Below are 24,199 nucleotides of genomic sequence, written 5' to 3'. Positions count from 1 at the left end.
AGTGCTTTATTTAACCTATGGACGTAAGACTACGCAGCTAACATCTCCATCAATTAATGTGTTTCCTCAAAAGTCATATAACAGGAGCAATCAATGAGGAATGGAGGCTGTGAAATGATTGGTATGGATGTTGAAACAACACAAAAGATCGAAAACTTTTACATTATAAAAGCAATGATTGGACGAGTTACCTCTACACGCACAAGCGCCCGGACCTCCGCGGCCAAGATAGGTAAGATACAATACCCGCCCATACACCACCGAAACCAATGCGAAATGCTTTGGTTACGAGCCAACAATACATAAATTATGCCGCAAAGGGACAATCTCTTATCTAATCGGCTCTCTTGCAACCAAGGTAGTGCCGAGACCCCGCTTGGAGAGGAGTATATCATTGACTCATGGAGCCATTCTTCCTGAGAGCCTTAGATTCTATTGTTATATTCTTCTTCCGCTACTTTACTGTTGCTTATATCATTGATTTCCTCGAGTAAGAAGATACAATGGCTACAAATACCATTGTGATTCTGGGGTATGCTGGTTCGGCGGCCATCCATGATTCCAGGTAATAATGGAGATCTCATGCTGACAACAAGTGAACAGAGCTGGAGTGTCAGGGCTTACTACTGCATATCTCCTTTCTCAAAATGCGTCCAACAGCATCACCGTAGTTGCCAAACATATGCCTGGAGACTACGATATCGAATACTGTTCTCCATGGGCTGGAGCCAATTACCTCCCGTAGGTGTCTCTTCTTCGGCTCAAATTAAAATCTCTCCGCTGATTGATCGCTTGAAAGTGTGGGAAAGTCCGGGAGTCCTCATGAGAGGTGGGAACGAGAGACATGGCCGGCTTTGAAGGAGCTGACAGAGAAACACCCAGACGCCGGGATCCATTTTCAAGGTATATCTCCTGCGCTTAACGAAGTAATACATCCCAACTGACCATTCTAGATACGATTGTATACAACCGAGTCAAAGACCAAGGATCACCAACTGGGCAATGGTTCTCCGAGCTAGTGCAACCTAATCCGTGGTACAAAGACGTCGTTCCGGACGTGAGTTTTTGTCTTTCAGGATGGCCCTTAGACTGATGACGAGCTCGGCTGACGATTTTCATATAAGTTCAAAAACATTCCAGCCGACCAGCTAGCGCCTGGCATTGATAACGCGCAGACATTCACCTCAGTCTGTATCAACACCGCCATCTACCTCCCCTGGCTTGTTGGGCAATGCCGAAAGAACGGGGTGGTATTCAAAAGAGCCGTCGTCAAGCACGTTACGGAGGCTGCAAGCGCCCACCACTCCGGCAAGAAGGCCGACGTGGTGGTGAATTGCACCGGTCTCTCGTCGAGGAAGCTGGGCGGAGTATGTGACGAGAAGCTGTATCCGGGTCGCGGGCAGATCGTCGTCGTCCGCAACGATCCTGGAGCCATGTTTTCCATATCCGGCTGCGATGACGGTGAAGACGAGCTGGTTTACATAATGACTCGAGCAGCTGGCGGTGGAACTGTCATCGGCGGCTCATATCAGAAGAACCAGTGGGATCCATTGCCCGATCCTAACCTAGCAGTTCGGATTATGAAGCGTGCAATTGCTCTGTTCCCGCAGCTCGTTAAAGACGGTCAGGGCATTGAAGGATTGGACATTATCAGGCACGGGGTCGGACTGCGGCCTCTCAGAGAAGGCGGCACTCGTATTGAAACGGAGAAGATTGGCGGGGTAGCAGTCGTTCATAACTATGGCCATGGAGGATTTGGTTATCAAGCTTCGTACGGTTGCGCCGCGGAGGCGGTCAAGTTGGTTGATGCCGTCCTGCAGAGCAAGAGTAAAGCGAAGTTGTAATACGGACAACTTCGGCAGCAACAATACATATAAATTAAGCACATACTAGAAAGGAGTGATTACTGAAATGTTTATTTTGCAGCTGAAGAGAAAGTATATCTCATCCAATGTGCTAAAAGGGACAGCCCTGTCATCATCATGTCGACGTCATCACTGTCGGGGAAATCATACCCGGACTTTCCATTGTCAAATTAAAACGCTTACCGAGTGCAACTTTTCAATTTCGCTGCCCTTTGATCAGCTGGTTGGCCTAGCCAGGATATACTCCCATTTTAAGGGGAAATTGCAGCACGATGAAGTACAAATCTCCCGCCGTAGAAGACTACTCCGAAACGGACGGAACCCCAATCCCAGGCGCCGAGAAGCGCAAGCGAGACCACAACGTACACGAGACATCGGATCGCGACGACTCAGAGCAACCCCCGAACAAAGTATCCAAGTCGACCGGTGGAAACTCCAGCTCTAAGGAGGAGAACAAAGCAGACTCTGGAACCAACAGCGAAGAATGGAATAACCACTACGAAGGCTACGAAGACCCAGAAGTGGAGGAGGACGTGAAACAAGGCGCAAAGCGAAATCAAAATGAAGAAGGCGGCTTGGAGGGTGCTGAAGGACAATTTGAAGATGAGGAGCATGCTAAACCCTCGGAATCACCGAAAGTGCACAAGATTATTGAGGAGTTTGGCCGGCAGCCACTAGAGGGTACGTCCCTCGCGAAGGAGCCGCTCACTGCGTCTCCGGAGACGGTGCTTGCGATGGTGATTGACGCGATGTTGAAGTCGCGGCCGATTTCTCATGATCTTGCGCAGCGTGCGGTGAATAAGCTGATTGACGAAGGATATCATGATATCCGAAAGCTGGGGAAGAGTAGCTGGGAGGAAAGGACGATGGTGCTAAAGGATGGGGGTTATAATCGGTATCGAGAGCAAGGTGCTACAAACCTGGGCGATTTGGCGGACTTCGTCAATGGGCAGTACGGTACGCATCCCCTTGGATCAGACTGGTTCTGCCAGTACGCTGACCATGGTCTAGACGGCGACCTTAATAATCTTCTGAAAAAGGCTGGCAACGACCGCAAAAAAACCAGAGATCTGATCAAAGGGGTCAAAGGGTTGGGTGACCTTGGTGTCGATCTCTTTTTAAACAACGTACAAAGCGTTTGGCCATCCATGGCCCCCTTCTTGGATGCGCGCAGTCTCAAGACGGCGGAGGAGCTTGGTATTGGTACAGATCTCGAGGCAATCTATGAAAGCCTGAATCGAGACTCAATGAGGATGAGCAGACTGGCAAATGGATTGTCCCATGTGCGGTTGGATAAGAAGCAACGAGAGGTGAAGGGAGTCTGACTCCGCATATGAGGAGCTTAGGCCACATTCAGCGCAGTTAAGCAATTGATACCTTAGGACTCAAACATGTGTTTCAGCCTTCAGTTCATCCGGGACTGCCACGTCAAAATGAATGGAAAAAGCAAAATCAAGATGAGGGGCGTCGCCGTGATAGATATCGAAAACCGTGTTCTCCGCAGTAATGAATCGTTGTCCTTCCTCGCTATCAATACCAGTAACGGCTTCTATTCTGCTTAGTACCGAGTCACTATAAGCTTGGATCTGCAATATGAAGAGCTACTACCTGATAGCTTTTACTTGTCTGGCCCATTCGGCTGATGCAGAACCGAACTGTAAAGCCTTTGGAGGCTTGGCTAGTTGATGTTAAGCTTCTCGTACTCCGTAGATAGTCCTCGTATGGTAGAGTCCACGTTCTGTCACGTATTGTCTTGGCCACAGTCAGTGGCTGGTAGCCTACGGGTGAGTCAGCCACCATCAGAGGCTTGGCGGACCCGCTGGTTGCGACTCCGACTGGAACCAGGAAGCTCCAAATCCCCGTCCGTTGCTCATCTCCTTGTTTTCCCAACCTCTTCTCCTTTTGACCCTCTCTGTCTGAACATTTTGACGAGTCTTACTCGACCACCGCATTGAGAACCCCGAGATACGTCACGCGATCGACGATTCTTTTCACCTTAGGCAACTGCTTTTTGACGACGCAGGCTACGACATTTCCATCACTTCCACCGCTCAGTCAGACTGGTGATTTCAGCAAGCAGACGAAGCTTTCAACGCTGCCATTGCCTTGAGCACACATCGCTACAGCATCGTGCTTCGACCTCGCGATTTGCGGTTCGATACATTATATCTCCTCGAAACGCCAAGTGCTTGCGCTCGACCACCGACGAACATAATTCGTGCAAACATCGTTCAAAATGGACTTCTCTAACATCTTGTACGTCGCTGTACTCTGCTAATCGCGAAGCATTATGACGAGCCCGATATTTGAAACTGTAACTGACTACCTCCAGCCGAATTGTCAACATCGCCATTGGCGTGATTATGATCCTCGGTGGTATTGCTCAATTCTTCCCTGCATCGCTAGGTTCCGTAATTGTTGGTGCCTACGTGATCATCTTCGGTCTCGGTAAGTTCCCCTGGCAATCTGATCTGACTACCAGAGGAGAGTATGTGATTGCTGACACGGTGGTCTCTTAGTCGTCGCCGGCCTGGAATTGATGCCTAATGTTCCGGATTATGTCTATCGCTATGCGTCTTTCCTCTTCTCGTTCCTGGGACGGGGTGTCTGTAAGTTCATGAGCTTCCTTGGCTTGGCATTTCTTTTCGGTAGCGTCCTTACAAGTAATATTAGTCTACGTCTTCGTGGGATCGATCCTGCTGCACGACCACGTGTTGCGGTACATTGCCGGTTCTATCGTTGGATTCGTCGGTCTGGGATATATTGTCCTGGACTTCATTCCTTCCATCGAACCCCCCTCCAACATGCGCGAAGCCGACCAGGGCTGGGGTGCGGAACAGGTCTAAGCTTTGCGGAACCTGGAACACATGATCTCCCGGATACTACACGATTACTTTTATCCCGGGTCCTAGAAACCGTACTTTGAGCCGCAAGGTTGAAAACTTTGCGGCATTCAAAGAACGATGTCTCTATAATGCGCTTGACGATGGTCGACGAGTGTGATGATATATATTCGCCTTGCGATTCGACTGACGTGATCGAACCGGTATACCCATCTCACCTTGAGTGGAAACGCTGGTCTGAAACAGTCTTGATGTTGTCACCTTTGGAGCTTTTGGTTTCCTTTTGAATTGTCCTTTGCGGACAGATACTTTTTCTTGTGAACCCTGTATTACATATGTAGATAATATATGGTTGAATATCAGTTGCCGTGTGGAAAGGCTACACAAACACACGCCGTGGTTAACAAGCTGGTTAGACAATAATCGAAGCAAGAGACCTGTCAAACACCACCTCAGATCTTCCACCAACACAAAACCATGCGGAAGCTTGCAAAAGGACATATTACAAGGCTTCCCTGATATTATAGTGGTGCCATTAATCTCAACAGAATCTCTTGCGGCCTAGCTTGGCTCGCAGACTTTCTGCATGTTCTAGGACTCATTAAAAAAGCAGATAGAGAAATGTTTTATTATTATTACTATACAAAATACATGTGATGCACGATGGTATTCCACTACTGTCTTGCCGATGTTCACGACGGACCCTGAAATCTTGGACTACGAATGCCGAGACCATATATTAGGTTAGGTAAGAATAATCCCAGACGGTGGAGCTGATGCGATAGATTAGAAACTCAACGAAGAGATAGAAAGACATCTACAGCCAATCAAAATCATTAGAAAAAAGCTGACATGAGGGATAGAATGACATTCACCAATAGCAGCAAGAACAAACAGGCTTATTCGCTCACAGATACGCTACTTACTAAAGGAGGAAGGCACATTCCTGGTAGACCCATACGACTAGCCCAGAATAGGCGTCGGTGGGGTCCAGATGATTCGATCCGGGGGAGGAAAAGCAGGCGCAATGAGGAAAAAGAAATCAACGGCAAAATGAGGGAAGGACAAGAGAAATCATCAGGGACTCATCAGCCAAGTGAGCACAGAGAGTCGAAAGAGCGAACCGAACATCTGGACACAACAGTTTCATTCTCGAGGAATCCCAAGCCTGCAGCACAACAGGATCTTGTCGTCCCCAGGTGTAGTAGATCCCCCTGGGAGATCGATAACCGATAAGAACCTCAGGCAGCAGCAGCAATAGCAACAGCACCAGGCAAACTGTCGTCTTCACAATCATCTAAGAGTCATTATTATTACCCGTCATCATCATCCTCATCCTCATCCTCATCATCGTCATCTCATCCATCTTGTCATCATCTTCCATCAAATCCGTCAACTCCAAAGCTTCCACGGAGTTACTTTTTAGCATTTTATCGTCATCGTGACCGCCTGGGCATTACCCACTTTTTTCCCTTCCGTCCCTTTTCCTCTATCTATCAATCAATCAATCATTTGATCTGCGTTACAAAGTACGTACCTCCCCGTCTAATCAATCAAATCAGTCTATCGATCTCATCAATCTTCTGCATCTCACGATTCTCCTAGCTTTTCCCACTTCTCATTTTCGCTAGTCTCCTCTCTGATTTCCCCTTTATCTCTTTTAGTCCCAGTCTCTGCATACCCCAAAGTCCCAACTCCCTACCTGTCACTCTTTCCCAGTGACATTCCATTGCTCGGAGTGGATCGCCTGAGCCGATCCTATCTTCTTGCCCTTCTCCCTCTTCTCCCAACCACTTGGCTGCTGCACCTGAGAATTTTCTGTTTACTTGTTTTCGTCGTTCTAATAGTTTCTTCCCGTCAAGCTCTCTTTTCAGTTCCGGACCACTTTTCTACCCTTTATCTGAACGAACATCTGACAGATCCGGATCACTTGGCGTACCGGACTGGATCGCCACCTTGACCTGTCATTCGGATTGGCCAACAAAGCGGACCCTTCGTGGCGGATCAGTTATTGATAATCAGAGTATTGACTCTGGCCGACATTTCTTTTTTGATCGCTCAACTTTTTGGGACACTTGCGCGCCTTTCCTGCAGTTGTCAAGGATCGACCAGTAGTCAAAGTCCCCTGCACCGTTCTGTTGGGTTTGGGTTGCACTAGCTGCAGCTCCTTTCCACTACGACGTTTATTTTTCTAGGGGCCATCCTTTGTACCTCTTCTCCTGTACTATTACTCTGACCGACGCTTGACTTCTGTGATACCATACATTACGCCGGTGGTGCGACGTACCATCCACGACACAGCTATCCGGTTTGCCTCGATTGCTACGGAGGCACCCCACCATATAGGCTGATTCTCGTCCAGAGACAGGAATATAGCCGGGTGAGGTTTAATGGTGGCGATGCTTGCTTCAGTTCCCCAGATGGACTCGGTACAATCGCTTCCTCGGAACCCTGATGTCGTTGCGCGGCACCCTTCAGCGGAGGACCTGGACGCCGCCCAACAGCTGATATCTTCGGCCCAAGCTGGCCGAGAACACACCGCGGATCGTCATCGGGATGAGAAGGGAACAGCGCCTGCTCGGTATCAAATGGAAACGACAATGAATGGGTCGGCACAACGTTGGTCTGAACCACAAAGAACCGCACCTCCAGCTGAGAAGTCCTCGACATCACCGAAGGCGCAGAAAGACACAGCGTTCTTGGGACATTCCTGCAGGTCCGTACATCTCTACATTCAGTCTCCGTTCGAGTTTGGTTGTGTTGACTTGTATTTCTAGCAACTGTGGGACGAAGAGCACTCCTCTATGGCGGCGATCACCGACGGGAGCGATGATTTGCAATGCATGCGGCCTGTACTTGAAAGCAAGGAACGTAGCTAGGCCGACCAAACGCAATCGCTTGGAACCAGGGTCCGAAGCGGGCGGGCAACAAATTGGTCATTTAAATACTCAGAGCGAATCGGCTTCACAGGGACTCTGTCAATCTAGCTCGGGAGGTGGTTCTTGTCCTGGTGGAGGGAATTGCAATGGGACTGGCGGAGCCGAGGGATGCGATGGTTGCCCTGCCTACAACAACCGAGTTTACAAGTCCGCTGCTCGAGGCACGGTTCCCGTCCATTCGTGGAGAGCTACCACTTCAGAGTCCGACCGACCTCTTCCAGGAGGCGAAAACGATGCGGGAAAGAATGGCGCACCAGTCGAGGGAGGAAACACGCTGGTCTCCTGTCAAAACTGCGGGACCACTGTGACCCCACTTTGGCGACGGGACGAAAATGGACATCCCATTTGCAATGCTTGTGGTGCGTTGAATTTCGGCCAATTTTGTGATAAAGCCAATATACTAACGTCCTTTTTTTCATTAGGGCTCTACTACAAATTGCATGGTTGCTACCGACCCACAACGATGAAGAAGTCCATCATCAAACGACGAAAACGTGTTGTGCCTGCCTTGAGAGACCAATCTCCTAGTGGAGCTACCTATTCGTCCAATGGTTCATCTGCGTCGCCAGAGGCATCTCCTGCGGTTTTGGCGCATGGCCATGATGACCACTACCGATACTTGAGTTCGGATCCAACATTGCAGGCTAACCATCAGCGACCTTTTGCCATTGCCCCGCCGCCCGTGGATTTCACTCACTTCAGTGCCGCCGGGAGTCTTTCCTTACCGCATCACCCTCCCCCTCCGAGACTCCTGGAGCCTGAACGGCTGAGCGCACCGAGTCATTCTCCCGTTTCACAGTTCGGCCGTCGTTCTATCTCCCCCGGTGCTTCCGGCAATGCCAAGAAGCGAACTCTTGCGGAGACCGCTTCATCTGCCGAGACTTCCTCCATCCCGACGACGTTGGAGTCGGGTTCCAATCAACTTCCTCCCATCATGTCAACTGCCAATCCCTCACCCCCCGGCCGTCTCAGCTCGATTTCCACTCTTCTTAACCACTCAGGCCCGCCCGACGAATCCCGCTTAGACCCGTCGCTCGCTGCTCTTAGCCGTCAGCAGCAACACCACAAAGCGGCACCCTTGGCACCTCACCCGCCGTCCCAGCCGTTGCCCGGCGTATCTGAACTTGAAAGCCTCAAAGAAGACCGCCGAGCAAAACTGCAGCGTGAGGCGGAGGAGATGCGTGAAATGCTCCGAGCTAAAGAGCGAGAGTTGGCGGAACTGGGCGTGTGATGAGCAGTCCCATTACTGTCCTCTCACATGACCTCCCCTTCTTTCCTTTCCTTTTTGTCTTTCTTTCACCTGGCGTAAAGATTTACCTTGTTGGCAAGATACCATTTCAGTATGTTTGAACAAGATACACAGGAGTTGTGCAATTCCGGAAAAGCCCATGGTTTTCTTTAACGTGACCTTTCTTTCCTGCGACCTGTCGGAGCAACCTCAGCGGAGGCGTTTTGTCGTTCCATTTGTTCACCCTTCCTCCACCTACCAATTTCATGATCTCAGCTACTCTGGCGTTGTACTACAGATGAGAGCTCACTGCTCATTGTCTTATTTAGATAGATCTCGGTAAATTCCTTAATTCTTATCACGACATCGGACTCTTTCTTGAGATCCCGATAACGGATTTGGCTATTTGATGATAAAACTTAACTTGAATTCAAGTATCCCACCCGTCTTTGGGCACGAGATCCTGCAAGATTCTGTCAATGATGAATGTGCATCTCGTATCAATCAATCCCTCAGGTCCACTACGATCTGATGCTCCCTCCCTAAATCCCCACGCACCTTGGTCCCCATGTCCTCGCTCAACCGGGTAATCTTCCTCTTCACCCAGCCATGATCATCATCATCCGGATCCAACAAAGTCACCTGAAAGCGATCGCAACGGGTCGGAAAGATCTCCAATCGATCCAGCACCAGCCTGCAACTCTCCGGGTCAGGACTCTCGTCGTCCTGCTCTTCCCTCACACAAACCCTCCACACAGCCCCAAGGTCATTCCGATAATCCTCGCTCAACGCATAATCATCCACAAAGTCTCCACACCCATAGATGATGAGTTTCCGCCGGTACTGCTCTACACCCTGCACATGGTGCGAGGAGTGGCCATGCACAATGTCCACGCCGCACTCGTCGATCAGAAAATGCGCTAGCGAGCGGATCTTCTCGGCGGGCTGCCACGTATAGTTTGGCCCCCAGTGGACGGAGAAGATCTTGAGCGCGGGTTTCTCCGGCGTGTCGGCGGATGTTGAAGTTGAAGGTGAAGTTAGCAGGGTGCGCAGGCGCTCTCTTGTTTGGGCCGAGTAGTCGATTAGGTGGAAGTTGGGCACGACGGCCCAGTCGCGCGGGTGGTCCGAGGCCGCGTAGACGTGCACGCTGTATGATTTGCCCGGTTGGCCGTGCTCTTCCTGGGCGTGTGCGTGTCCGTGATGGTGTTGCGTGTGCTCGTCGCAGCGCGGAAGACGCAGAACGGCCGGCCGCCGGCTCTCGTCTGTTGTCTCGCCTGCCCCTGCGAAGGCGATCTTGGACTCCTTCATCGTCCAGACCGTCTCGACTAGGCCGTCTGTGCCGAAGTCGAGCGTGTGGTTGTTTGCGAGGCCGGCATAGTCGATGCGGGCTTCGCGCAGGGCTGCGGCGTTGGCCGGGTGCATGCGGTAGTTGAATGCCTTGTTGGGCCAGGGATCGTTGGTGGTTGTTGCTGAGGTTTCGAGGTTGATGAGGTTGAGGTCGGCGTTGTGGAAGAGCGGGAGCGCGGAGCCCCAGGGGTCGCGGTGGGTGTAGTTGCTCAGGTAGGGATAGCGCTCGATAAAGTAAGAGACGATGCGGCGTTCGTGGGCGTTTTCGACGTGCTGAGGCCAGAGTTGGTCGACGAGGCGGCCGAGCATGACGTCGCCGACGAAGTTGAGCGTGAAGGTGCGGAGGGCACTTGGCATGTTGATGGACTCTTTGTGCTAGTACTGCTGTCGTGAGCGAAAATTGGATCCTGAGTACATGTTGAGGGTGCTGGTGTCTCTTGTGCTTGTAGATGGTGTTCGGGTCATCATGACATCGACATGGCGGGCCGGTCCGAAGCCACCCAGATCCGCAGGTTAAATTGTCGACATTTGAGGGAGTTCATGACATGAGGACAGTGACCCAGGGCTGCGTGGCTGCATTGTGCTCTGATATGTAGGCTCATCTAGTATAATGGGTGGTTGATTGGCTGAGCGCATGGATTGCGGTGTTGTCTCAAATTGACCGTTAGTTTCATGTTTGGTGAACGCACTGAATGGTATGTTGGCTATCAAAGTCAGTGATCGTGCCTGATAAAGTGCATCGTGGCTGGATTAAGCTGCAGCTAACTGGCCATGCTTTTACTGTAGTTTTAATTCATACAAGGATCATCCCTGCTCCTTCTATTCGTGCGTGAGCATTAGTTTAAGTAGCAGTCAAAGACGTACAGCTGATAGACATATCATGATCAGAGTCACATGTCAAACCCCAAAGTTAGCCACAAGCTCCACCGAATGCTAGTACTTAGTAAAGAGAAAAGCTAGAGTGGCTTACGTTGTAAACCTGGAAACGGGAGACTGTGGGCTCCACAATCTTCATTATTGTCGTCATTGTAGGGAAAGTCAACGTTTGGTACAGAAAGACGAGAAAAGAGAAGAGGGATATATGTACATCGAAGAAAATAGGTTGAGTACAACGAAGCAGATCGGTAAGCACCTGGAAGAAATAAAATCGAATAAATTTATGATTGTATCACCAGCCGCCGCTGACTCGTCGACTCATCGTGCTGCGATGACTCCTGTACCGTCATCTCTGTGGTGACCTCAATGCCTCCTGTAGATCCTCGTTTCATATCAGTCGCTTCGATATCGATTGTGTATAGGCCATAGTCCGGATCCTGCGAGTAGATTTGAGTCCTCCGTGACCGGTTTGCTGTCATCGTCGGTTGTCCCGTGTATTTGTTGTAGCTCTTTGTGGACAGTAGTCTGGGGAAGATACGGCTGATAAGGGGTCGAAGGAAGGGGAGACAAGCACATATGATGGCAACATTGCATTCAGCGGCGGTCCAGTAGGCGGCACCTACGTTGCTGTCTGTGGTACAGTTAGAGACAACTTTGAAATGAACACGACAAGCAGTCTTACATGACGTGTCTGGGCTTTGAGCAACTGTTCGTAGGCTCGATAAACGAAGGATACTGGTAATAACGACGCTGTCGAACGTTAGCAACTGGCACATCGCCTCCTTACAGGGTAAACTCACAGTAAACCAACGGCAAAGACAGCCATGAGAGCAACTTTCTGCATGCGGGGAAGTTGGAGATGAGAAATGAGTGGCATCGGCATGATAAGCAGCGTCAGATCAGTAGCGATGTTCATGGACGCGTTAAAGAACCAGACAGCTTCGAAGCTGAGACAGGACCCGGGAATATCGCGGTCCCAGAACCTCGCTACAGGAACGCAGTTCACGAATGCGCTGACAATAGCCCACGTCGAGTACAATGCGACGATACCCATCATGGCGTAGCAAGCAAGTCGAAACTGGCGGCTGGGAAAGATGCGCAGGTATTGAAACAGAATGGAGAATTTGCTAAAAGCCAGACTCGCATTGTAGAACGGAATCGCTATCCAGAGTCGCTGTATCAGATATTGTCAACTAACATATTGACGTACGTATCGGCCTGGCAGCACCCACCTTGAGCTGCTGCTTCAGTGTAGCAGCAGGAAGTTTATCCGAATGGATTCCAAGACCGAAATGAACCTCTGTGAGAGAAAGTTAGAACAGTCTGTTTTTCTTTCCGTGTAAGAGATACTGCAGGAATGTCTTACGGGCAGCGACCAATGCAAAGTAGATGATGGAAAAGACCTTTTAACAATTCCAGTCAGTGGTGAAATCTATACGGAAAGCCAGAGCGAGACACATATGCACTCACCAGGGCCACGACAATCGTGTAGTCTTCGCGGCCTCTCAGCTTCATCAAGCCGATCCGCGCGAACAGTCGCATCGCAACGATTAGAATTGCCAGTCCGGTCAATACGCCTGTGACCACCACTGCCTGTTGTCCCCGTGATGCTCCATCGTCCTCATCGCGAGATAGTATGATATGTCCTAACGGTCCGTGCATCTTGGAAGAGTGAGAGAGTGTGTCGTCAAATGAGCGTGTCGCTTGAATACTGCGAAAAAAGTGTGATGCGCGATTCGGAAAGTCGTTGATAATATCGGGCCTTCCGCAAGCCAGACAAGATCGAAAACAGACTCGTTGCATAAGTTATATAGGACTTTCACTTGGAAAATCCCGTCGGATGGTAAGGAACGGCCAGGTCAGTTAGACCCCAAATGAGAGGAAGTTGTCAATGCGTATAAGTTTGTTTGCGCTCATAAACGATGTCGAGAATATGGCATAGGCTATTATTTAATTTTGTTGTACGACCTCCTAAACACTGTTTTCCCCACCCACATGAACCAGAGGCACGGTAGATACGTCAATAGTGTTGTAAGATCACTTCCGAATCCCCACGCGCACGGGCCGGGAAATGCTTGCCATATGTTCGCATTGCCCTGGAAAGTTTTAGTGCTGCTGATCTTCGACCAGAGTTGCATGGTCTCCACGGAGTTCGCGGTATAGTAGAGCGTCTAGTAATGGAACTGCAGCAACATGTGTCATCATTGGTGCGTAGCTCAGGGCCTCTTATGGAATATGAAATAACTTCAATGAAGCATTTGTTGTCGACCACAGAAGCCGACAGCCGTCTTGTATAATTTCACTGAGGAGCATAGTGCCACAGGATGATGAATACCTCGATAGTAAACAGCTATGCTGTTACGGTGAAATATGGGCACTTGATAGTCTTCTGTCAAGCGTCATCCGTCACTCCGTGAGGAGAATTATGCGCATGTAGCACGACTGCATAGTCGCTCAAGGCCCTGTTCTGCCTCGGCGCTATCATGTTGTCTGGATGGACTCGTTGGTTTGCCGCCCTCCTTGGACATGAAGCGGGGATGATCCTCCAAGTGGAAAGAGAAACAGGCACATCGAAAGCTAAGCTAGGTACTAGTCAAATCCCGAACGCCACTGGTCGGATCATCGGATGGTTTACTAAGTAACTTAGTGCAGTGATTGATAAGGCAATGCAGGGTCTATAAGAACCACCAAATCAACACAAATACTCTGTGTATTAGGTATGCCAAAATTCAAATCATCGTCAGTGCTAGGACCTGTTTGGAGTAAGATATTTGCTGAGGTTTAGAGATGGCATTGCCACCTCATTATCCTCTTTAGGAAGGTCTCCTTGAAGCGAGCCCGTAAATCATCGCTAGACTGTGGATCTTCCTCCGCTTAGAACGTTTTGGCACATGTCCCTCCGAAGTGGACAGGAGAAATTTCTAGTGGGACTTCTACATGCGACATCAGCACGAGCGCAATCGTGGCCCATTAATAGGCAATCCCTGACTTGACCGAGATCAACAAGAACAAGCAGAGTATCAAACTTCGGCTCATTCATATCATAATAGACCTACAGGCGATTGTAGATGCATTCCGAACTAGAATCTGGCCGTGGGTCTTGCGCTAGTTAGGCAGAACTAGATCAACATGACCTGCAGTGATCCACAGCCAGACTGTTACGGCGCTTTTCGGTGTCTTGGCACATGGGGAGAAAAGAAAGTCATCATCCTCGAGCAATAATTCAGGGTTGTGGTCAGTGGAACTGCCGTTGCTTGATCGTGCTCCAGTGCGGATAGACCAGTCCCCAGATGTCTATATGGATCCCAGGCATGGCGAAGGGAAGTGTTTTGTTGTCTAGTCTACTTGGTACACCATGAGTCGATGACAGTCTGGCCTGAGACACGGTGTCATGATCAGAATCAGGTCTTCCAAGCACCACCTTGTAGGAAGGGGTAACATGGCTGTCCGTGCTGGCTACGATCAAAGAGCATTGAATAGTTTTATCTTTCGATGACGTCTCAATATGCACCTGCAAGTCGATCGATTACTGATATCTCGTGGAGCAATAATAGGGGCGTCGGCATCTCGAGACATTCAAATTCTTGGACTGAGGCCGTAAACCGAGGGATACGGGCGAAGTCAGATTGTATGTAGACAATTGACGGTGTACAATGACATCGTCTGAATCTGGCGACCTAGGATTAGGTTTCATAGTGACCTTGCTCATCAAAGCACCTATTTGAGCCTGCAAGCTCCTGAAACACAGGAACAGCGTTGAAGCCTATTGAACTCTATCGGGCATTCAGCAACAAATGGGGAAATCCATCGCTCGAAGATCGGTCACCCATGATAATGTAGAGTGCGATTATCATATGCCTAGTCTACTCCGTCCTTGATATGATACCTTGACCCCACAGGAGGGTGCGCGCGGCGGGTTGAGACAAGCTCTAGCGCTATGTACACTAGAATGCATGTCGCATCTACAAAAAGCAATGATGCAGATAATTTCGATGGTAAATCTACAAATGGCTTTGGCAATGCCGACTTTCTCACGGCGAAGTTGAAGCCTTGGGTACTTTTGAGCCTGCACAGTCCATAGTCACTTCATTCCTCATCGGCGAAGCGAGCTCAAAGGTAAGTGTTTACGTTCAGTGTGTTCTATGTCCGTAAGATCGCAAGGCTGACGAATACAGCAAGAACCGATGAGATGATTCCCTACACAGCTTGTTCATCTTCACGTCTTTTCCGAAGCATTGCTTCAGCGTGCTCATCGTCAACGGATTTCTGAGCTGAGAGGCAGCTCAGGATATGAAGGAGCCGTTGTCTGGAGCTCAGATACTCCGTTACGATGCAAAGCAAGATCAAGCTCATACACTCTCTTTCTGCGTCCTGGACATGTTTTGATCAAAGTCGGGGCAAATCCGATCGGCCAAACCTTCAGCCGACAGACAACCAGCGGAAAATCCGAGGCAGAAAACAGCCCCGCCAATCATTGAGTTTCCCCGCACATGATGTGATGCCGACTTTCGGCTTGTTATCTGGACGAAGAGTCATAATAACGGGCGTCAATTCTCTGTCCTTCTCTTATATTCCTACTCCTTCTTGATTTCTAGGCTTCTTACTGTAGGCTGAAATTTATTTATGAAGCACATCAGCAAATCAATAAGCTTTCTCCGATCATTTACTTATTTCTCCGCGTCCACCCCTTCGGCTAGAACCAGCATTTTCACCCCTGCATCTCAGACGACTCTTATAAAACGCACAATGGCAACGGCAATGGCAAAGCGCCTTGAAGGCAAGACAATCGTGATTACTGGTGCGTCATCCGGAATCGGTAGGAGCACCGCCAAGGAGTTTGCCCGGACGTCACCGAAGGCCCTGAAGCTTATTGTGACTGCACGACGACTCGACTCTCTGCAGCAGCTGGCCGAGGAGATTAAGGAGGAGGTCGGTGACGGTGTCAAGGTACTGCCGGTCAAGCTGGACGTCAGCAACCCAGAAGAGGTCAAAAACTTCGTCCCGTCCCTCCCGGCGGAGTTCCAAGACATTGATGTCCTGGTCAACAATGCGTAGGTCTTACATTGGCTCGCTCTTACACTACCTCAGGGGTGGGTTACTAAAAAGGAAACAGTGGTCTCGTCAAGGGTGTAGCCAGGGCCCCCGAAATCGACCCTGAGGATATCAACATCATGTTTTCCACCAACGTCACTGGGCTGATCAACATGACCCAAGCCATTCTTCCCATCTTCAAGAAGCGCTCAGATGGTGGCCGTGGAGACATTATCAACATTGGCAGTATCGCCGGCCGCGAAGCCTACCCTGGTGGTAGTATCTACTGTTCTACAAAGGCTGCGGTCAAGTCGTTCACCGATGCCTTGAGAAAGGAGCTTATTGATACGAGAATCCGCATCATCGAGATTGAGCCTGGTCAAGTCGAGACTGTAAGCTGTCTTTATCTAGAAGATAAGCACCAAGCTAACACCAAGCCTACTGTAGGAATTCTCAGTTGTGCGGTTCTACGGTGACAAGGCCAAGGCTGATGCGGTCTATGCGTACGATTATCCGCCGCATAAATGAGAGCTCTGAGCTAACATGTATTAGTGGATGCGAACCCCTTACACCAGATGACATTGCTGAAGTCATCGTCTTTGCTGCGGGTCGGCGAGAAAATGTCGTAATCGCCGACACACTGATTTTCCCAAGTCACCAGGTGAGTTTCCTCCTTTTTTCGCTCAAGAATTCCTCGCTGCTATAAGACACAACTGACATGTCCAATATAGGCGTCCCCTGGCCATATGTACCGCAAGAACTAGAGCAAAGGAGGGTTAGACAGACATTTAGAGGGAGATACCTACCAGCTTGATTGGCCATCAATCCAACAAAGACAGATAGATAGCACATTATATACAACCATGTACATCACAGGTTCAGTTGCATAACGTCAGGAAAAGTTAACCCGGCGGCGTAGCACCAACCGCGAGTATGACTTGTTCAGCTTAGAGGTACTCTTTATTCATCCTTGCCTCATGACGAGCGTTCTTGCAATTGGCCCCTAAACAGGAAGACGGTCCAAGACTCGGTCCCATGGGCACAAGACAGCTCTCTACCATGGTACATCCACATCCCAGAAGCCCATAGAACAGACCCACATGTCTGGGAAAATTACTGAGCTATCATCTGGCGGCTCCTGGCGTCTGTCCCCAATCTTTAGATGTCACAATTCACGGACCAATAGCTATTATGGTATTAAGCTCTGCCGACAACCACGGATACCCTCAACCCTGCAGCGATTGTCCATTTACCTTTTTTGGGACATGCGGATGTGTTTATCGGCGCGCTTCGTTGGGCATGATAATAACCCTTTTACTCTTGTCGACAGACTACTACAACAAAGGTGGTGGTGCTGCCGTTCGCGGATTTTAGGTATATCGGGCCGAGTTATATGCCAGTTTCCCCAGGCTACCCTGGTCCATAGGGTGAGAATTACCAGTCAATGAGAACTGGAGGGTTAATTGCTAGATTTTGCTGCTCCATGATATCATGTTATTTCCTTGTAAGTTCTGAAGGCAATCGTCTTGAGTGCTGTATAGATGGCGCTTATTGCTTTGCTGCTTGCTTATAAGTCTTTGAGTGCGTGTTAAATAACGTTAGTAAAGTACAACAAGTATCTCCGTGATTTCAACCTCCTGCTTGGCATTCTGCCCTGTGCCTAACGTATAATAATGAGCTTGCCCGAGCAACGGACAGTCCTGGTTGCTTCTAAAAGCTTTCTGGACGGATTCTTCGATACAATGGCATTCTTCCAATGCTAGCTGTCAGTTGCCAATCTACAACTAGCGAGAGTCCGATGTATGAATCAAGGAAGGATGAAAGTGTCGACCCTACATAGTCAAGCTCAAGCATATCCTTGCTGTAGTACAAGGATGGGCAGATGCAAATTTCACGATAGAAAGATGCAATGACTGGCTGGCTACCAGCTCGATGGAAAAGAACTTGTTATTCAAGGGCAACGTGCGATCCCTATCTGATTATCCAAGAATCAGGCAATGTATCGCATGCAATACATGGATCGCATCGTTCAGGACGAGTGGCTCAACCGGAACTGTTTTAGGCAAGGGGAACTGAGGTTTCCAGTAATGACGGTGTGGAACGCATCTTATCCTCACAGCGTCTGAAAGCAAAGGCCACGCACAGTGTTTGCCAAGCGATTCAATTTCCAGACGCTTTACCTCAAACTGATGATCATCCCTACTGGGAACCACTATATTACTAGGCATTCGACCAGCCTTAGTTCATTGTTCGTACCGGCGGATCTGACAGCTGGCTCAGAAATTTTATGTAGCATCGGTCAGATGTAGGTGGGCCTGGAGTACATGGATCAATTGCTCTATGGTGATGATATCTGTGCACTTGCCATCGGTTACAGAGGAGGGGTATGTCTTAGAGATCAGCATCTACCGTTTCTCTTCCCAGGTGACTCGTCCTATCTCGGCCATTGCCAAAACACCGCAAAGAACGGGCACCTTGAAGACTTGGTGACTGGTAAGCTCTTGTTACCAGTCAACTCGGAAGTTGTTAAACTCCTGATCCCCCAAATTAGAATGATCGACTTTGTGACATTGGTTTGGATGCGCGATGATGCAACAGTATGCGAGCTACTGAGAGTGATGCTGACCTTGTAGAAAGTGAAGCAATTCTGCTTCGATTATGGACGGCTTCTTTTGTAGCGTCAAATTGCTGCATATGTGGTTTGAATCACACAGTACGAAATTGACCTTGAGTTGATTCGCAGTGTCCTGATCAGACGTCGTCCAAAGTCATTCAAGTCATTATCAGAGAAGAAGTCATCTCAAGTTCCCGTGAGCCCACCTCTTAATCACCAAAGTCCGAGGTGAGCTGTGGACAGTCAGACCACAGACCTAAGCAATCATATTCTGGCGAACTAGCAATGTGTCTAAGAGAAGTGGAGGCGTGGGGAAAGGTGTTCCCAAGCCATTGGGCTGGCCTCTTATTATTATTGGTTTAACTGGTACGCTCCCTGGATCTAGATGGATTTGGGACTTGCGACTAAAGACTAGCCACCAACAGATCTTAGTTGAACTATGTTATGTGTCAATTCCGAGAGGCGAGGTGGTGAAACACACCAGAACTGTTAGCTGTTGCGCCTGAGGTTAAGGCTGAGTTTGCTTGTGATTTCCAAACGCTCAGGAACGATGACCTCATTCGCGGGTTTTCAATCGGCCTGAGAGAAATTTTTTTAGATGTCTAAGACTTTAGGCCAGGCACCTTACTTTGTGCTGCAGCAGACGCAACCAATTAAGCTGTTGAGTGATGATTGCCATTGTTTTCCTAGAACCGCGTTCTCAATTTGATGTCCGTAATGCTCGACGGTACAGAACCGATGCAATTATCTCGGGGTCGTCGTTGATTCGCTTCATTTGGTGATTGTTTCGACAGGGGTAGTTCATGGACAACGGGCGGGAGAAAGCCATACAAATTCAATGGCTAGACAATCGCATTATTGATATGTGTGGCTATTGATCCTTCATTATAGGACTTAGTGAACGCCGTATTTCTAGAACAAGACAAAGATGAGGAAAAAATTGCTTTCCTCACTTACCTGCTTTCTTAACCTGTGAGGAGTCGAACCTAGGCGAGATAGTATGAATGGTGTAGTTAGTCAATTAGTTAATAAGCATATTGAATTGATAGTAACTTGTAGTGAGTGAAAAAAAATACAGTCAATGTCTGCGCCAATAATTGTTATTTATCATTCGTTGATGGAGCTTACTGTAGATACTGGAGATAGTTGGTAGCAGTAAGTGTACTAAGGTAATGGGCCGCTAAATCGAGATTTGGATTGCTGCCGTTTGCGTTGTCATGGAACACTTCATCATCTGCAACGTCTTTTTGACAGCTCCATCATGACACTGCCGTTGAAAATTGTGATTTAGTTCTTTTCCATCACAACGGTACGGGGAAGCGCCCTGGAGTGGCTTGTTTGCGACTTCAGCAAACTGCTGTAGTATGCTGATTGCTGCCTCGTTAGGCCATCTATCGGATGGTACTGTGGACACTACCTTACCTATCTGAGGTAGGTACTACATACCTTACTCTATACGTCGTTACAGACACGGCCAGCCCACTTAATACCACGCTTCATCCCTCCGAATGACCCAGATTCAACCAAACCAACCCCTTTTAAAGAGACAGCAGCTGTTGTGTTATTATTATTATTACTGATGTTTATTATTGTTGTTATAGTTGAGTTCATATTAATATCGCCTAGTGTTATGGTGGGCCATTATTGATTTAATGGCCCATTTGCTACCTAGGAAGTCACCTCCATCCACAATCTCCAATCATCCAATCCTCTCCCTGGTCTCACTCACACCTTTACAGGATCGGGAACTCAAAAAAAAGGTGCTACAGAGTTACACTTGCAGACTGCTTTTATTTCTTGCTTTTCCCTTTTTTTTTTTCCCCCTTCTTCCCTATGCCCTTTCGTTCGTATCCTTGCTAATACTTACAATTGACCAGGGGGACAGCCTGACAAGACAGTCCAAGGGAATAATTTTCGCCTTCCATCACGTATTTCTGGATTCCTTCTTTTCTGGGACTTCCTCCCCTATCTTATCCCCACATCTTTCTGCTCATCTTAACTCCCCTTAAAACCACCCTCTCCAAATCTCCACCTGCCTTCGTTCTAAGCCCAAACGGAGCACTTTTCTTCCAAGAAAGTTCATCATCATCTTCTCGACTCTGTTGAGTACGGAGTAGAGAGAAACTTTGCCTAGATACTCTAGTAGGTAGCATCTCCGTTCGGAGAGCCGGAGCGCGCAAACTGGTTCACCATCTCCAATTTCCTCCCGATTCTGTGCTGCAGAGTGCGGACTGCACAAAACCCCTATCTAATCCTCCTAAATCATCCTCTTTCCCACCCCAGTTGGCGTCTTTAAGCTTGGCTTAGTCGCTGTGCTGGACCCGCCATTGCTGTGGACTGCTCTCCAGGCGCCTTCGCTCTGCGCGGAATTCCCGACAAGCTGGGTCCCGACTCTTGACCCTTTTCGCAAAAGAAACTTGTGCTGCTACTTTTTCGACCCGCTGACACTGCTGCTGCTGGGATAGCTTCGATCGTTGCTCTCTTTTTCCCCTTCCATCCTTCCCAGGTATCCTCAACTAAACTTCGCCGTGATGGCTTCAAAGGTACGCCGATCATTCGAAAATCCTGTTCCCTTGTGTCGCTTGCCGCCCCTTTTTCCTCTCAACATCACCGCATCGCCTCTATCCCTGCGTATCTTGCCTTCGATCAGCCACAGGTTCCCAGGAATTAGATGTATCACAAATGACTGACAACTTTTTCAATTGCAGTTCCTCAGAGAGTACAAGCTAGTTGTTGTCGGTGGCGGTGGTGTCGGAAAGTCATGCTTAACAATCCAACTGATTCAGAGTCACTTCGTCGACGAATACGACCCAACAATTGAAGGTGGGTGGCTTCTTTGGGACAGTCATTGACGACTTGAGTGCTTATCAAAAAACTTTCCCCCTACTGTATAGACTCGTACCGCAAGCAGTGTCTCATCGACGATGAGGTCGCTTTGTTGGATGTCTTAGATACTGCTGGACAGGAGGAGTACTCGGCGATGCGTGAACAGTACATGCGAACTGGCGAAGGCTTCCTCCTGGTCTACTCGATTACATCTCGGCAATCCTTCGAAGAGATTATGACTTTCCAACAACAAATCCTGCGTGTGAAAGACAAGGATTACTTCCCTATCATCGTGGTCGGTAACAAGTGCGATTTGGAGAAGGAAAGAGCCGTTTCTCAACAAGGTAGGCGATCCTCCAGAGTCTTTCTCTCATTCGACCTTGGCAATATACTGATTAGGCTATCTGCTATGCAGAGGGCGAGGCTCTGGCCAGGCAATTTGGTTGCAAGTTCATCGAAACATCCGCAAAATCCCGCATCAACGTTGAGAACGCTTTTTACGACCTTGTGCGCGAAATTCGTCGTTACAACAAGGAGATGTCGTCATATCCGTCCGGTTCTGGTGCCGCAGGCACACGTGCCCCTGAAGGCAAGATGGATGTGAGCGAGCCCGGCGACAACGCTGGCTGCTGTGGAAAATGCATTATTATGTAATTGGGTCGACGTTGGTTTGCATGGTTATAAGGCGTGCAGGTCAATATGAAGGAAGGAAGTCGCCGAATCCGACGTGAAATGAAGGAATAAGAAAGAAAGAAAGAAAGCAGAAGAGTGTGAGAGAGAGAGCTATGCTTGGCTTCAGGAGATGAAAGCCGAGACTGCGGTGTGGCCATACACCTGCATCTGTGACTTTTCGTACTGTACAAGGCTCGCTATCAGGTGATGTCTGCTCTCAGCATGAGGTTGTCATCGTCTCCATGACCGTTCGATTCCCCCTTTGTTTCTCTGTTTAGTCTTTTTTTTTTTTTGGAAAGATTGTTCTCTTGATGAATACCCGTTCCCTTGGCACAATGAGGGATGAGCCTGTCAATAGATTGTGCATTTATATAGGTACATGCTATTGTCATGGTTCACATCTTGGTACTCATTTGCGCAGCATCGCCGTTTCTTTTGTTCTTGTTTCTTATGTGACCACCAGGACGTCGCTGTCTCTTCCGTGTCTTCGTTACMTATTCGTTTTCCGTCAGATCCCTCCTCAAATTTCCCCTGGCGCCCAATTTCATCCTAATATTTCAATCATATGCAGCGAACGTGGCCCTTTCCCAAAGGCTTCTTCAGGAGAACTACGCCTCTCGCCTTTCTTTCTTGCTCTTCAGCCCCAGTGAGTCTACATGGATGCTCCTCTCTCTTATTTTCCTTTGATGGCATGTTTTCTATCCATATTCCTGCATATATCCTTGTCGACTACTTTTCTTTTCTCGCTCTAGAAAATCTATGGGGCTTTTAGAAGAAAATCTGGTTCAACGGAAACACAAGGTCTGATCAAGGTATGGATTCTTAAGGAGTTCCCTTGTAATTGACATAGAACATCAATGTAGGATCGGCATTGTGCCTATAGCGTACTGTAAAGTGAGGAGCTATGGATTTCCTTTTCTGGTTAGTTTTGTCACCTTCCATGAGTGTGGTCATCTGATATGACGTCCTGTGTACTCCATTTCTCCGCTCTCACTTTAACCTCCAGCTTAATCAGTCACAGCCTCCTCTATAAGATCGGCTCATGCTCCTGTATGGCAGTGGAGAAACCAACAAACTCCCCATCCAGAATCTCCCGCGCAGTACTGTGCTCTGTGCCATAGAATCCCGTCAGCCATGCGCTCAAGAGGCAGACAAAATGAGATTTGAAAATAGATCAGCCAAGAGAGTCTTGCTGCGCAAAGAGCACTATACAGCCGCGTTATGGCAAGGGCCGTCATTCTCCGAGAAAACTATGAGGTCTTCAGTGTGATTGCTTAATACTGTCCAAAGTGGGGAAAGCTGATAGAGAAACAACCATGAACACGTTACTCATGTGGAAATATGCCATTCATTTGCTTCAGTCAGAGTGGCCCGCTCTCCAGAAGCCTCCTCGAAAACAGCATGAGCCTGTTGGACCTATTCCACCTAACAACCCCCACGATAACATTATAGTTATCCGTGTCAAACTCCTGCCCATTCACCCTATCATCCCATTGATTGCCCCACCCCTTGGTCCCAGAGTTGAAGTCCACATGGGCACACGTGGACACAATATCCTCCGCGTACGTTCCCAGGTAACTACAGCTCGGCTGGATGTACCACGCGTTATCATTACACAGCCAGATAGCAGCGTTGTAGGAGCAGCTGATGCGAGAACACACGCGCGGGCCGGCACCGACGCCGCACGCGCCGCTGAGTCAGTCGATTCCTTGCATGATGGTCACAGTCGAGCATTGTCCGCCTTTGTCACCAGGGATGTTGCAGATGACGCCGGATTGGGGGTGCTTAGTTCACTGGCCATTAACGGGAGAGGGAATCGGATGACGGACCTTGTTTCTTTCCTCGATATCGCGAGCACTGAGGCTGCTGTCGTTTTGGCCGAGCCAGACGACGAACTCGGGGTTGACGTCGAGGATTTGAGTCATGACTTCCTGGAAGTTGTCAGTCTGCAGCCTTAG

At 48.9% G+C, this 24,199-nt stretch overlaps 9 protein-coding genes across 9 annotated transcripts; 7 read left to right on the top strand and 2 right to left on the bottom strand.

Annotated features, from left to right (window-relative positions):
• Positions 1–503: 503 nt before the first annotated feature.
• Asppvi_004938 (FAD-dependent oxidoreductase) lies at positions 504–1,844 on the top strand (the record flags this gene model as incomplete). Its single annotated transcript, XM_043300877.1, has 5 exons — positions 504–532; positions 604–741; positions 800–903; positions 954–1,057; positions 1,125–1,844. 5 exons carry the CDS (start codon positions 504–506, stop codon positions 1,842–1,844), a joined length of 1,095 nt encoding a protein of 364 aa, XP_043156812.1.
• A 293-nt stretch (positions 1,845–2,137) lies between these two features.
• Positions 2,138–3,190, top strand: Asppvi_004937 (uncharacterized protein; the record flags this gene model as incomplete). Its single annotated transcript, XM_043300876.1, has 2 exons — positions 2,138–2,822; positions 2,877–3,190. The coding sequence occupies 2 exons, from the start codon at positions 2,138–2,140 to the stop codon at positions 3,188–3,190; spliced, it is 999 nt and encodes a 332-aa protein (XP_043156811.1).
• A 911-nt stretch (positions 3,191–4,101) lies between these two features.
• Positions 4,102–4,711, top strand: Asppvi_004936 (TVP15 family protein; the record flags this gene model as incomplete). Its single annotated transcript, XM_043300875.1, has 4 exons — positions 4,102–4,121; positions 4,198–4,313; positions 4,385–4,474; positions 4,539–4,711. The coding sequence occupies 4 exons, from the start codon at positions 4,102–4,104 to the stop codon at positions 4,709–4,711; spliced, it is 399 nt and encodes a 132-aa protein (XP_043156810.1).
• A 2,387-nt stretch (positions 4,712–7,098) lies between these two features.
• Positions 7,099–8,878, top strand: sreA (siderophore transcription factor SreA; the record flags this gene model as incomplete). Its single annotated transcript, XM_043300874.1, has 3 exons — positions 7,099–7,424; positions 7,486–8,006; positions 8,070–8,878. 3 exons carry the CDS (start codon positions 7,099–7,101, stop codon positions 8,876–8,878), a joined length of 1,656 nt encoding a protein of 551 aa, XP_043156809.1.
• Positions 8,879–9,379: 501 nt separating this feature from the next.
• Asppvi_004934 (CapA family protein) lies at positions 9,380–10,579 on the bottom strand (the record flags this gene model as incomplete). The annotated part of the gene is made up of 1 exon (XM_043300873.1): positions 9,380–10,579. One exon carries the CDS (start codon positions 10,577–10,579, stop codon positions 9,380–9,382), a length of 1,200 nt encoding a protein of 399 aa, XP_043156808.1.
• An 800-nt stretch (positions 10,580–11,379) lies between these two features.
• Positions 11,380–12,760, bottom strand: Asppvi_004933 (PTH11-like integral membrane protein; the record flags this gene model as incomplete). Its single annotated transcript, XM_043300872.1, has 6 exons — positions 11,380–11,729; positions 11,781–11,848; positions 11,899–12,272; positions 12,331–12,398; positions 12,465–12,501; positions 12,569–12,760. The coding sequence occupies 6 exons, from the start codon at positions 12,758–12,760 to the stop codon at positions 11,380–11,382; spliced, it is 1,089 nt and encodes a 362-aa protein (XP_043156807.1).
• Positions 12,761–15,721: 2,961 nt separating this feature from the next.
• Positions 15,722–16,893, top strand: Asppvi_004932 (oxidoreductase, short chain dehydrogenase/reductase family; the record flags this gene model as incomplete). Its single annotated transcript, XM_043300871.1, has 5 exons — positions 15,722–16,149; positions 16,212–16,521; positions 16,577–16,632; positions 16,682–16,790; positions 16,861–16,893. 5 exons carry the CDS (start codon positions 15,722–15,724, stop codon positions 16,891–16,893), a joined length of 936 nt encoding a protein of 311 aa, XP_043156806.1.
• Positions 16,894–21,274: 4,381 nt separating this feature from the next.
• On the top strand, positions 21,275–22,223 carry Asppvi_004931 (Ras family protein; the record flags this gene model as incomplete). Its single annotated transcript, XM_043300870.1, has 4 exons — positions 21,275–21,286; positions 21,452–21,566; positions 21,638–21,913; positions 21,985–22,223. 4 exons carry the CDS (start codon positions 21,275–21,277, stop codon positions 22,221–22,223), a joined length of 642 nt encoding a protein of 213 aa, XP_043156805.1.
• A 1,334-nt stretch (positions 22,224–23,557) lies between these two features.
• Asppvi_004930 (uncharacterized protein) lies at positions 23,558–24,199 on the top strand (the record flags this gene model as incomplete). The annotated part of the gene is made up of 1 exon (XM_043300869.1): positions 23,558–24,199. The coding sequence occupies one exon, from the start codon at positions 23,558–23,560 to the stop codon at positions 24,197–24,199; it is 642 nt and encodes a 213-aa protein (XP_043156804.1).

This window comes from Aspergillus pseudoviridinutans (assembly GCF_018340605.1).
Source record: "Aspergillus pseudoviridinutans IFM 55266 DNA, scaffold_3, whole genome shotgun sequence".
In the NCBI taxonomy this organism is placed as follows: Eukaryota; Fungi; Ascomycota; class Eurotiomycetes; order Eurotiales; family Aspergillaceae; genus Aspergillus; species Aspergillus pseudoviridinutans.
This window is presented reverse-complemented; position numbering and strand designations above follow the sequence as displayed.